This window comes from Buteo buteo, chromosome 21 (genome assembly GCF_964188355.1).
Source record: "Buteo buteo chromosome 21, bButBut1.hap1.1, whole genome shotgun sequence".
NCBI lineage: Eukaryota > Metazoa > Chordata > Aves > Accipitriformes > Accipitridae > Buteo > Buteo buteo.
In genome coordinates this window covers 15572807-15585946 of record NC_134191.1, presented here as the reverse complement: position 1 = coordinate 15585946, position 13140 = coordinate 15572807, and the positions used below count along the sequence as shown (strand labels likewise).

At 38.1% G+C, this 13140-nt stretch overlaps 1 protein-coding gene across 5 annotated transcripts in view; it reads right to left on the bottom strand.

Moving 5' to 3' along the window:
• The window catches only part of ARHGEF3 (Rho guanine nucleotide exchange factor 3), a 138555-nt gene that overhangs the window by 29899 nt on the left and 95516 nt on the right, over positions 1-13140 (bottom strand). For 2 of the 5 annotated variants that reach the window (XM_075052705.1, XM_075052706.1), the window contains exon 1: positions 638-924. The exons of the other annotated variants lie outside the window; for them this stretch is intronic. In XM_075052705.1, the coding sequence (XP_074908806.1) occupies positions 638-733 (96 nt within the window). In that variant the 5' untranslated portion in view covers positions 734-924. Of the gene's footprint in view, positions 1-637; positions 925-13140 lie in introns of those variants that run through there. 5 annotated transcript variants of the gene reach the window in all.

Sequence of the window (13140 nt, the reverse complement as noted above, 5' to 3'; positions counted from 1 at the left end):
ACAAAGCAACATTAACCTAAAGTACAAATTATTTAAGTTTTTCACGAACACTTATTCCTGAAACATTCCACCATTCATGTGAAATTTGCGAATGAGTATGTTGAGTTTGGGTTAATAAATAAGATTTTTAACATCACTTGAAAAGACTTCGTGCTTTTTAAGAAACAGAGTAGACAACCTGCTGATAGGGCAAGTCTTCAGTTAGCTGTATTATTGGATTGATTTCTTGGTTTGTTACTAAAGAGAAAAAGACAGATAACGCTTTAAGCCAGTTTTCCAGATTCCCTCCCAGTTCCTGCGTAAGTTTAACAATTTTTAAGTAACGGTTAGCCCTGGAATGAAATACATGTAAGTTACTTTAAACTACATATCTAAACCACGTATTTCTCAATTAGTTACTTAAAACATTGGATTTAATTCCTTAAAGTGACAAATACCAAAAATCTAGGTTCTTTGTTCCTTGCCTTATTGCAAAGGCGAGTTCAATATCTAAACAAGGCAGTGAAGGATGCCTAAACAAACCAGGTGTCTATACACAGAAGCCTATTTTCAAAGCACGTAACTCTTCCCCAAATCAACACAGATCACGCTATAAAGAAAAACAAAGGTGCAACCGTATCACCAACAGGCTCGGTACCTCCGTCTCTTTAGCTGGGCTGGTCACCGTCTGCACTTCCAAGGCACAATTCGCCCTCTTGACGGAAAGGTAAAAAGGATAATCCTTGGCCACCATCGTGGCTGCGGGAGGAGCGGTTTCGGGGGTCACAGCGGATTCTGTCCGAGCACAGAACGTGAAGACAAAGCTGCGCCTCCCCTCCCCGGCAGCTCTGTAACCGAGATCTCCTGCCCGAGGCTGCGGAGCGCACGACCCGCGAGAGCTGCTGCGCTCGCAGGAGGCAGCGGAGGGACGGCAGGCTCCGGTGGCCCGCGGCAGGCAGGCGCCCCGCAGCGCTGCGACCCACCCCCGCCGGGCCCGCCCGCGGGGCGCGGCGGGGCGGGGCGGGGCGGGGCAGCGCAACTCCCCCGGGCGCCCGCGGCTGCCGGCCGGCCCGGCTGCTCCGCCCCGCGGCCGCGGCTCCTCTTCGCCTCCGCGGGGCTTCGCCCCCTTCCTGGCGGCGCAGCGGTACGTTAGCAACGGCGAGGGCAAAGGGAAGGCCGAACCCCGCGTTCCTGCTAGCGTCTCACGGGGTAACCGCAGTGCAGCGAGCGTGGGGCTTTGCGGAGAGCTGCGGAGCTGACAAGAAGTGCGGGGCTTCACGGCAACTGGCGGCAGTCCCGAACGGCACAGGAGTCGTGTCCCAAACACCGTCTGCGGTTCTGCGGACGGCAGCGGCATGGACATTCTGTGGGCAACGCTCTTCCTGACCAGAGAAGGAATGCTGCATCCCGTTATGCTGCCACAACATACAGCATTGCCTCCCACCACCCCTGCCTTTTTTTTTTGTTTTGTTCACCCATACTGTTGCTTTTTCCTGTCTGGCAAGCAGGCGTTTGTTTCTTGTGTTTTTCAAGTTCCACTTTTGGTGCTATTGTTTAGTCAAAAGAGCTCCCCTGCCCGCACCCCTCATTGTGACATGCTGAGAAAGTGGAAAAATACCTTTGCCTAACATATCGCGTAGGGCACTCAGTGTCTGTGGAGCTAGGCAAATTCTGGTTGATGTCTACCTTAGGACAAAGGTAGTAAAAATTGCCTGGAAAGAAAGGGGAAGTGTTAGGGGCCCTGTCTGCAATGCAGGATCAATCTGACAAAAAGAGTATATGGGAGACAAGGAAAAGGAAACTGAGTAGGAAGCTGGACAGGGGGAGTAGGAAAGGGTATTTTCAGTCAAAGGGAAGCAGCACAACCAAGAATAACTTTACAGATTTTGAAGGAATTAACTGGTTTTAAAGGCAGATTGTATGATGGATGTTGTTTTACAAGCATTTATTTTCCTAAAGGTTGTTAGATAAATGGTGTCCTTATTCTAAGTTTAGTCAAATGGCAGACCTCATTCAGACACTTTCCTTTGACTTCACCAATATCCCAAACATATAATGTGTCTCACGCTTATCTCCGAGGCATTTTCAGGAGCAACCACAGTAGAGCCAGAGCTGCTATCCTGCTGCCTGTCATGCAGACCCATCTATTTTGTAGTAGTCTGCTCATAAAACAGAAAAACCCACCAGTTTCCCAACACTGCAGTTCCTGGAAAATTGTAGGAACAAAGTTATCAGTACTTCTGGATGTTCAACTATTCTAGACAGAAATGTGGCAATTGAACATTTTGAGTGTTACATGGAGTACCACTCTCCTCATCTCCATCACAGTAGGACGGGACAAGGTTCACTGAAAGCAAAAGTCTTGACAAGAGGCATTAAACAGCTTTCATGTAAAGAAGAGTTAAGCAGACAGGACATTTTAGAGAAGAAAAGAGAAATCAGAGCAGGTGTGATAAAGATCTACAAACCATGATTGACAGAGAAAGCAAATAGGGAATGATTTTTTCACTGCATTCAACTAGAGGGAAAAAACAGTACATCAGATTAAACCAGATGGTGGGAGATTCAGAGCAAAGAAAAAAACAAGCTAATTCTTCATATTATGTACAATTTCTGTGTTATATACAGTGGAAGTATTTGTGACAAGATGCTGCTGCTAAGAAGGCTTCTCAGACACAAGTTCTTCAGTACTAGGACAGTATTTGGGGGGAACATCATGACAGGCTATTTCTGTTCTATACTCTTCCCTCAGCATTTACTGCTGACCATCATTGGAGATTTGGTATTACGTTAGATTAATCTTTGCTGCAGCCCCCTTCCTTTCCATATTTAAAAAAAAATATGAAAAGAATGTAGCATTTTATTTGAAGACTACTTGTCTTACCTGAGGATTTCTGAAGCTACAATTATTTCATTCACATGAACATGCATTCATTTTTGCAAGTCTTCTTCAGTGTGACATTCAGAGGAAATACCTCTGAGCACAGCTTGATAATGTTGGATGGTTTCTCCTCACATTTCAAGTGTATTAAAACACCAATACACACAGATTGTATGAAATGGTCAAGAACCTCCTGAGAACACTGCAGCTGCTCTGTAACCATTTAAACCCAAGAAGCCCTGACTTCAAATACCATCTGTGTATGTTTGTTTATGAATGTGTGTGCTGACACCATGTTAAAAATCAGCTTCACTTAAATCAGTATAGACAAAATGCCTTCAGGGCTTGTCCTCAAAGCATTCTAATCCTGTAACATGCTTCACAGCATAAAGAGCACTTCACAGAGGACAAGAGTGTACCAGTTTGGAGACTGAAATAATGAACTTTGGTTTATACATGTAAAAAAATATGCCAAGAGAGATGTTCTGTCATTTCTCAATTAATCAGGCCAGTACACTTCAGCTTGACTAAGCACTCTTAAGAAACAAGAGAAAAATCTGTCTTAAGAGGAATACAAGTCTTAAAAATAGGCAGGACCTTCTCATCAATAAGTTTCAGAGCATCTTGCACCTACAAGATAGACTTCAATGAACACCTAAACCAGGATTCATTAGACACTTTGGATGTTTATTTACTTCACCAGAAGAGTGTAAATATAGTTTTAGAACTGATATTTGGACCCAAAGTTCCTTGATGAATACCACCTAACTTTATAAGTATCATATTATCTGATGGCATAACACAAGGGTACAATTTCAAACAACTGTCTCTTCTAGGGAACTGAATTTGTCTGTAGACTTTATGTACGCTCATAATCAAAACTATGTCAGTTTAATCATGGTATTAAGTCCCTTCTGTATTGCGTATGAAATACAAAACTTGGAGTCCATTCTGAAAGATCTTACAAACTTAGTCAGTACTGATTTACATTTACATTTCATTTCTACATTAATTTAGAATGCAAAGTGACTGCCCATCACTAGTCACTGTAGTGTGTGTATGTGCATGCACACCCAAGCAGAGCCAAATGTCAGTTCATAAGCTTGCGGCTGAAAGACTCCATAGTGAACTCCAGTTATATAGTTGGAGAAATAAAGGTTTCAGTGATATCACTAAGGAATCTTGTAAGATTGAAGCCAATGAGTCCACTCATTCCAAAAATTATACTTCGACTACAAATCTACACTAACACTATAAAAATTAGATCTGAATTGCAAGCTACTTTCAAAAAAGAAAATAACATTTAAGAAAAACCAATGCTAGCGACTAGATTGCACAGCAGCCCAGTGCATCAGTTTTGCCATTTCTGGAACAGGGGTTTGTGGGTTTGTTGGTTTTGGTTTCTTTTAATTTACTTTGGCCAAAGGCACAATTTAGTCTGCCAGTTACTCTTCTGTCAGGGAGAAGTAAACAAACTATATGGTAACTCCAGAAAGCCCTGCTCAAGAAAGGTGCCTACCACCATTGAGCTGGTTCAGGACTGAAGTTCACTCACAGAGTTGTTCTGTGATTGTCTTGTTCACACAAATGCCTTTAGTTAGTTTCCTCACACATTCAAAACCTAATAGTGAAGTAATTATTGCAAAAGCATCTGTCTGCATGGCAAAGTCCTTTGAAATATTTAGGGTTTGAACCTTAGAAATACCTTCATAGGTGGCTAGAATTCCTTTTCATCTGATGCTAATCTTCAACATTCATATAGCTTTGATCAGTCATTTTAAAATTAAAATGCAGTTGATCAAAGATTTCTCAAAGGGTCCAAAATATGATGGCAAAAGAATAAAAAACAAAACAAAAAAAAACCTGTTTCCTTTTCAAGAATACTTAAGAAGCCATTATGCTAAGCAGTAGCAAAAGGAACTGAAACATTTCATCTAAATGTTTAAATAAGGAAAACCCAATGGAGTGAAGAATCTTCAAACATCGGAGTCATGGGCTTTAAGGAGTGCAGTGGAACAGAAAATCATCAATTAAAGATGAACTCTGCCTACGGAAGAAAACTCACAAATATATTGTTTCAAGATTTGAGTTGGTGTTTTTGTTGTTTTGTTTAAGCTTTATTTTAACATGATCTTTGCCAACACATTTTAACTGCCTTTGGGCAGAAACACAGAATCTATGATTAAACAGAAATATTTTGATATGTCTACACCCAGATTTCAATTACATTTTTCCTCCTGGTATGTTACTGTGACTGCTTTCCCTATTAAAAGTCAAAATCTGTTTTGCCAAGCTCTTAAAAAAATAAAGTCAGACAAATACAATTAATTTTTGGTAATTATTGGTATGCCAAGAAGTAAAAGACTCTGAATGACTGTCTGCCTGTCTCTGCTTTTCTTACCTCACCCAATGTAAAAGAGCCCTTTGCTTGGTGTTGGTCTGTGTTTGACTATGATGCCTAAGCAGCAGCCTAGCCTTTGTTGCAACAACTCAGTCTGTTTATTTTCTTAAGTACAACTAGCAAAGCTAAAAGAAAAACACTAACTATATTTCTCCTGTGATTTATATTTATGGGAGCTTTTCCTTTCAATCTGTCCATTCTGATGACTTAGAAATAGACACTTAGGCACATAAATACTTTCTTGGTGAAATATATGCCTATGTGACAAGTTTCCAGTAACAAGACAAGAATTTAAGAAAACGTATAATGCTTAAAAAAAACCCAAACAAACCACCAAAACCAACTATGCTATCACTATCACCTTCAGATATACTATATTCTCAGCTGATTTTAAGAAAATTACATTTCACTAAGAATATTTAAAGAAAAGCTACTACTCCTACTATTCTGAAATGACCAGTGGAAGTTAGCCAAGCTAATGCTCCTCGTACACACACACAATTCTGCACTTACTGAGTATCTCTGAAGCCTCTCTTCAACATACCCCAATATCTCTTCAGGATAATCATTAGGAAGCTTTCCTTTCAGAAAAACAAAACCAAAACAAACAAAAACCAAACACCAAAACCAAAGCCACATGCAAACAGCCAAAAGAAAACTTTTGAAACAGTCATTTCAACCAAACATTATAAATTTGAATCTGCTCTGGAGCTGGAATGCAGAAATACTGACAGTGATGAGTAGCTAGAAAGCATATAAAGGGTATTTATCAGGCAGTTACACAAGCTGTTGAAGAAACTGCAGTTTCCTCATTGCAAATATGGATAGTACACAGGGTCATGAGAGTTATAATTTACTAGATAATAAATATTAGGAAGACACCATTTGATTAAACACATTGGTGCTGAGAAATTCCAATAAAAATATGATTACAGAATAAGTCATTACCACCAAAAAATGTCCTCTCAAAAACTACAGCTGTAATTTTTCCAGGTAGAATCCTAATCCTGGAAAGATCAGTGCAGAACAAAAAATGCATCTCTGGGGAACATCTGACATTATAAAACTGAAACCCAGATTTCTATTCTGTCTAGATTCTCCATTTGAAGACTACCTTTCATATGAACTTTATTTGTGCAGCTTATGGAGTAACAAGAGGAGGAGGAAGTTACGTTTCCTCACTGTTATCACGGGCTGTGTCTTGGGATTTGAAGCCAAGATGCCCTGAACTATGCCCCAAAGTTTTGTCAAACACAATTAATAAATAGCAGAAGTCTCCGTTGTCTTCTAATGTGAATGATGGCTATTTCAAAATACCACCTTTCTAGTGAAGCACACTTATGTTGAACTGATGTATAAACACACATCCAGCTCGTAAAGCAGTCTGTGGGCTTTCAAAGTAAGACATGCATATATTATTTCTTCATATAAATGTAGCCTGTGGAACAATTGTTCTGGGAGACAAACAGATAAAACAACCTGCCAAGTTGTTTTGTTTGTTTGTTTTCCTTTTGCTAAATTCATTTAACTTTCAATTACTACAGAAAGTACAGTGCAGGTAAAGGATGCCCTCTAACAATTGCATTTGCACTGAGACATGAGCTTCCCTTAGGAAGACAATAACAACCCATTTTTAAAGCTTCCTCAGATTCATATATGAAAACTGTTATGGTGACTGGTCTGCAGCTCGAGATTAATGATGGTCCGCCTAGAAAAATCAGGAAGGATTCATGCTTCTCCACCCCTCTACCACACCCAGCACTGCAAACTAATTACGAACCACGGTGGTCCCTCGTGAGGTAATGCACAGGGTGTGGTGAGGCTGGATAAAATGACCCTTCATGAATTACACTTATAACGAAGAAATTGGTTGAGCTTGTCTGAGTATACTTCCCTGGGGAGAGCAGAAAGGAGAAGGTTGGAAGGATTGTACTGATTTATCAATGTGGATTTTAAAGTCATTCAAGTTCTATAGAAAGTAAAATGAAGACCCAAAGTGTAGTGTCCTTTCCTGAAATTTTACAGTGGAAGAGGTATTCTAGGGAGATGAAATTACTGGAACCACTTGTATGATGTTTAAATGAGATTAAATGTAATTAAAATACTTTTTGTTTAAGTTACAGGCAGTGTGGGAGCACGAATTTCTCTCCAGAGCACCCCTGCTGACTAGAGAATTAAGTAACAAATTTCTTTGTAAGAAATCATTCTCTCTAATACAAAGTGTTTACCAAGACATCACAGTAGTGGTCTATTTTTTGTTTTGATTAAATTTTATTATAATAACATTTATATTACATTAGTAACTCCATAATATTTATCCTCAGAGAGGACAGTATTTTGTAATCTTTTGCTGTATGCCTAGATATGTGTGTATGTGTAGATATGAGCAAGAAGAAAATTCTACTCTAAGTAGTAACAGGAATTTTCCCCACTCTACAACTGATCTCAAATGCAATATTGGCCAAATGCCACTTAGTTTGTTCTTCCAACCATCCCCTCCAACTGCAATATGTAAAGCGAAGTTTGGGGTTAATACTGTTTATTAGACCAAACTATGTAACTGGGGGGAAAAACAAAAAAATGAACAAACAAAAAACCCAAACCATACCAACAAACACCCCCCCCAACCCAAACCAAAACCCCAAACCAAATAAACAACAACAGGGGAGCTTTTAGGTACGTAGGTCCTTCTTCAGGTCAGAAATAAAAGCAGCAAAAAAATAAGACTTGGGCCTTTTGAGTTTTCTTTTCCTATTCATTAATTTACCTAGTTGTAAAAATTTCAAACCTTGTTATACATTTCATTGTGTTCAGTTTGACACATTTTACTACATTTATCTGTTAGTACAATTCTCCCCAGTCCTGAGAAGTTATCTGAGTTAATCACATTCTACCCTTCATTAATATTTTAATTTTTTTTTATGAATTTTGGAATTAGTTTTTACTTTGGGAAGTGCTGTACTCAAGATGCAAATAAAGTCTTAAAGTGCTGACAAAGAATAGTATTTTACAGTATGGCTGAGTGAATTAACCATTTGCCACTCATGAAAGTATAAACCTCATTTCCCTCTCCTCTATCCAAATTCCTTCTCCTCCCTCTTTTCACGCTCTTCCACTGGCACTGTACCATCTCTCTGCGTAGTCCCTCCCTGACACCTTATGCCAGCTTTAGCACTCATCCCATCACACAGGTAAGTCTGCAGTCCAAAACCACAGAAATACCCTTTTTTGCCAGGTTTCTTTTCTGATGGTTTTGTAAGCCAAATAAATTATTGTGCCATGAGAAAAGCACCAGAACTCACCAAAGGTAAATGGTGGAAAAGCACACGGGTACAAGTAAGGACAGGACAGGGAAAAAGCTTATTTTTCTGCTCCTAATAGCTATAAACTGTTAGCTCAGCTTAAGTTGCTTCATGAAGTCATTCCCAAAGAATACTGTCAGCATTTCATGTTTTTTGGATGAAAGTTTTGGATCAGAAGCTTTATTTATTTATTTATTTTAAAAAACAGACCCACCTATTAATTTCCATAACAACTGTGCACTGTTACTCATCTTCTAGTCAGGTTTTTTTGCCAATATGAATATCTTGAAATTAAGAGAACATCTGTGCTTCTTGAATAAATATTTAGAACACAAACCTTAAGACTGATTTCATGTTCTCCTGAGCATGATGTACCCTTTTCTAGACCATAGGCAAGGAGATGCCAGCAGCGTTTCTAGACCCAAAAGTTAAACAACTTAGAATTCTTTGACACTGGTTACAAGATATCCATGGGAAAGACTGATGATAGTTAAGCAAAACAGTGAGACTATAAAGTGCTTTGCAAACAGTAAGAACAGTCTAGTATCTCAGCTACAGTAAAGCAATCTTGAACCTTGTGCCTTCTTTCACACTACAATACTCACTGACAACCCAGCGCAGAAAAACTCCACCTTTGGTCCTGAATAGAGTTTTGCAGATCACACAACACCTTACAATCCAAATTATCACAGTGATAATCCAAATTGCAATATTCCACTATTGTGGTCCACTAATCTTTCAGAAATGTTGTTAAATTCCCATGTGCTATGACATACTGTACAAAAAAAAAAAAAAAAAAAGAACACACAAAAAATTAAATCATCTTTCTCTTACCCACATCCTCTCCCTATGAGGAGGGGAGGAAAACCATGATATAACTTCAAAAAGAAGTGTCCTTGCAAAAACTGATAATGCATCAACAAATGATAGAACTCACCTACTCCCAGTACCAACCGTATTGTAGATGTATGACCTTAAAGATGATGTAGCATTAGCAACAATGTGACTAATCTTTCAGAGACAGTTGAAATGGAACATAACATCTTCAAAGACACACCAAAAACCTCACACTAGGACAGAACTTCTTTGTTCATACCCATTGATCAAGAATCAGGGAATTGAGAAGCCATTCCCAGGAATGTTTTACTTTAAATAAAACCTTTTTGTAACCCAAAGTTGCAAAATAAATATCTTCCCAAGTATAAATAAAACAAAGTAATCCCATATGGTACAGAAGTTACTGTAATAAATTTTAATTGAAACATAAAAACATAAATAAGAAACACTTTTCCTGAATACTTCTTTCTTGGTTCAAGAATGCTAACTATAAATTCTGAAGGCTATCTCCTCACTGGTCAAGTTGTTAACCACAAACTGCTATCTGGCAAAAAAATCAAGTACATGCTACTTTTACGTGATCTCCATTATCAAATCTGCAACCACGATCCACCATAAGTGTTCCATTTCCCAACAACTATGAATTTTAGACAAGTCCCTAACAACTACAGTTAACTTTGTTTCCAAAATAGCAGAGATAGTCAATAATTGAAAATGGAAAAGAAAGTCTTGGGAAGTAATTCCAACCACCACAGGTAAAATATTTGTTATTATTTTATAAGCTAAGAAACAACTCAAAATTGCATCAGAATTTTTGCATCTATTAGTCTTGAAAACATAGCGATTGACTGAACACAAAAGCAAGATGATATATTCAAATGTTTTAGCAAACATTCTGATTTTATTATATAATTGGGTTTGGTGTTAAATTACATGGATGTCAAATATTGTATATTCAAAGCCCTGCAGAAACATGAACATACTGTCCTCTTAAAACCATAGAAAATAGCAAAATTTTAACATGAGACTTTAGAACAACGTGAGGAGACCTAAATATGAACCTATAGCCATAATTTTTTTTTCTTATGATGCATGTTAAACAGAAAATATGGGGGGGGGGGGGGGGGGGAGGCTGTATACTTTTAATACCAGGCATTGGTTTCAGAGACCAAGATGATTAACAGCTGTCAAGTTTGTTCTGACCATCATGTAACTTTTGGGGAGAGTTCTGAAAATACAGGGCTGTATAGGGGGGGAAAAAAAAGCACATAATTTAAAAAAAAAAAAAAAAAATCAAGTTAAGGATGAAGGCTAGTATTCTAGACCAGACAGGAACAGGAGAGAACCACTTCAGTGACAGAATGATTTGTGGGATTAAGATAAATAATTCATCTGTCCTTTCAAAAGCCTTTGTACTTTCTGGTTGATGCAAAATAGAAGTTGTTAGAGCAATGCAGAGAGCAGCACAGCATGATTAAAATGACCACCTAAGAAAATGGCTTTTGTAATAACATTTGGCTATATAAATGGAAGGCAAAACTAGTTTTGTTAAAGTCAGGAAAAAAAGGTTGTTGCAATAATCAAAACGCAACATAGTAAGATCCTGGAGGAGAATTTTAGCTTTGTAAATAGAAAAGACCAGAAACTAATGGGGACTTGGAAATAATACGCAAAATTAGACATAGGTCATATAAAAGGACCTACTTCTCAGGTGAGTCTGATGCCACTCAAGAACACAGCAAAATAATTTAAGAAGATATGGCACTGTCGCATTAAATGAATTCTTGTATCTGAATTTTATGTGTGGTAATACATGTTCCGTAATTGACGGGTAGAACAATTTTTGTTTCGAAGGCGATGTACTATGAATATCCCAGTAGCAAACTCTACACAATACTGCACACTGAAATTCCCAAAGACATTCCTTCTACTTAACTGAATCTTTGATCTTGCACAAAAGCAGCAGTTTAAGTAGAGATGCAAGTGATCTCGAATAAAAAATTCCTCCCAAAAAATCTTATTTCACTCTTAAACTCTCAAAATGTGAGTTCATGTATGAGTTCTAGGCTACTACCAATCACGTAACACTTCTCAGTAACTACATTTGCTGTAGTTACAATGGCTTGCAAGCACTTTAACAACTGTTTTCTGATTTTTATTACCTTGAAGGACAGTATAAACAAAGTATTTCTATGCCCAAACCAGAGAAAAAAACTTTCGTTTTGGTTTTGTTATATCTTTTAGACCTAAAGAGAGGGGCAAACCACAAAAGAGAAACCCTGGCCACATTGAAATCAAAGGAAGTTTTGCCAGAACTCCAAGCAGGTTATAGTTCACCCATATCAGAAAAACATTGCACTGGTATAATTTAATGTAATTTGAGTATCAGCAACTTAGGCTAATTTAGATATATTGATAACAGAAGAAGGTATCAATGGAAGCCATCTTACTGACTTAGCAATGAGCTAAATTCCTCTTAGAAAAAAGTGAATAAAAAAAAAAAAATAAAAATCACTGCACAGGGGAGGGGGAGAAACAAAAACCAAAGAAACCAAAACCAAACTTACAACCATCCAGATCTGCTAACGTAGGCTGAAGCAAAAAAATTCTGTCACATATAAACGTTGAAAGCGGAAAAGGGAAGTAAAGGGTGCAACAGAGATAAAAACCATGTGTTTTTCCAGGCTGCAGGATACAGGGCCTTCATTTTGATTTCCAGTAATAATTATCGATTAGAAGCATGATACATTCCAGTGCCTGTATACTTACCCTATTCTAGATATGATAATTAAATAATGAATAGAAAAGTATAATCAAAGTGCCAAACAATTAGGAGAAAAAGCAAGAGCCAGCAGAGTGCTGGCATGTGAACTTATTGCAATAAAGTAGAAGGAAGAATGTTAATCCTTATGTTGTACTTCAAGCACATTGTCTGGTACAGGTGTTCTTACTGTGCTCTGCAAGCTCTCCTTGAATTCACTACTCCATTCCTCCCTGAAACAAAACAAGATAGGGGAAGAGAGCATAGACCGGATATTCAGGACAAGCTAAGGGAGCTACAATGTTAATCCACAAAATAAAAAACTAAGTATTTAAGTCCTATGAAATATCCAGCCATTGCACTGATGAATCAAAATTGAAAGGCTGAAAGGACAGCTTCATAAAAGCATAGCTGTATAATAAAGATCGGAATGCTCTTCATATCTGGAATAGAAAAGCAGGTATGTTGTCACATACTGTTCTCTGGAATTTGCTGGGTTTGTTTTTGTCCAAACATTTAGAGACTACCTGCTTCTGTTGCTTCTGTTCATAATTGCTTCCGCTAAATCTGGTATTTGTATTAAAATAAAGGATATCTATCCTCCCAAAATGATTGCAGTTTTACCACAATAAGAATCTATCTATTTTGTTACTTCAGGAAGTTACATTTATTTTAGTACGTGCTATCTAACAGCAGACGTGCATTAAAATGTGTCATTGCAGGATATATTAACCACATCACATGAACAAGCCAAACAGCTGAAATAAGAAGCTACAAAGACCTTTTTGAACATGAGCAGCCTCCCTGATCTCTATGAAACTAAATCACCTGTCTGATATTACTCACACATATGGGAAAGATACAATAACCAGGCAATAGATCTTATGTAAGGCATAGTCTTATGCCTTGCAGCAGTACACTTGTTTCACAACTGCTACCTACCCTACTAGCACTTCTTTTTTCCCCAAGTTACACATTT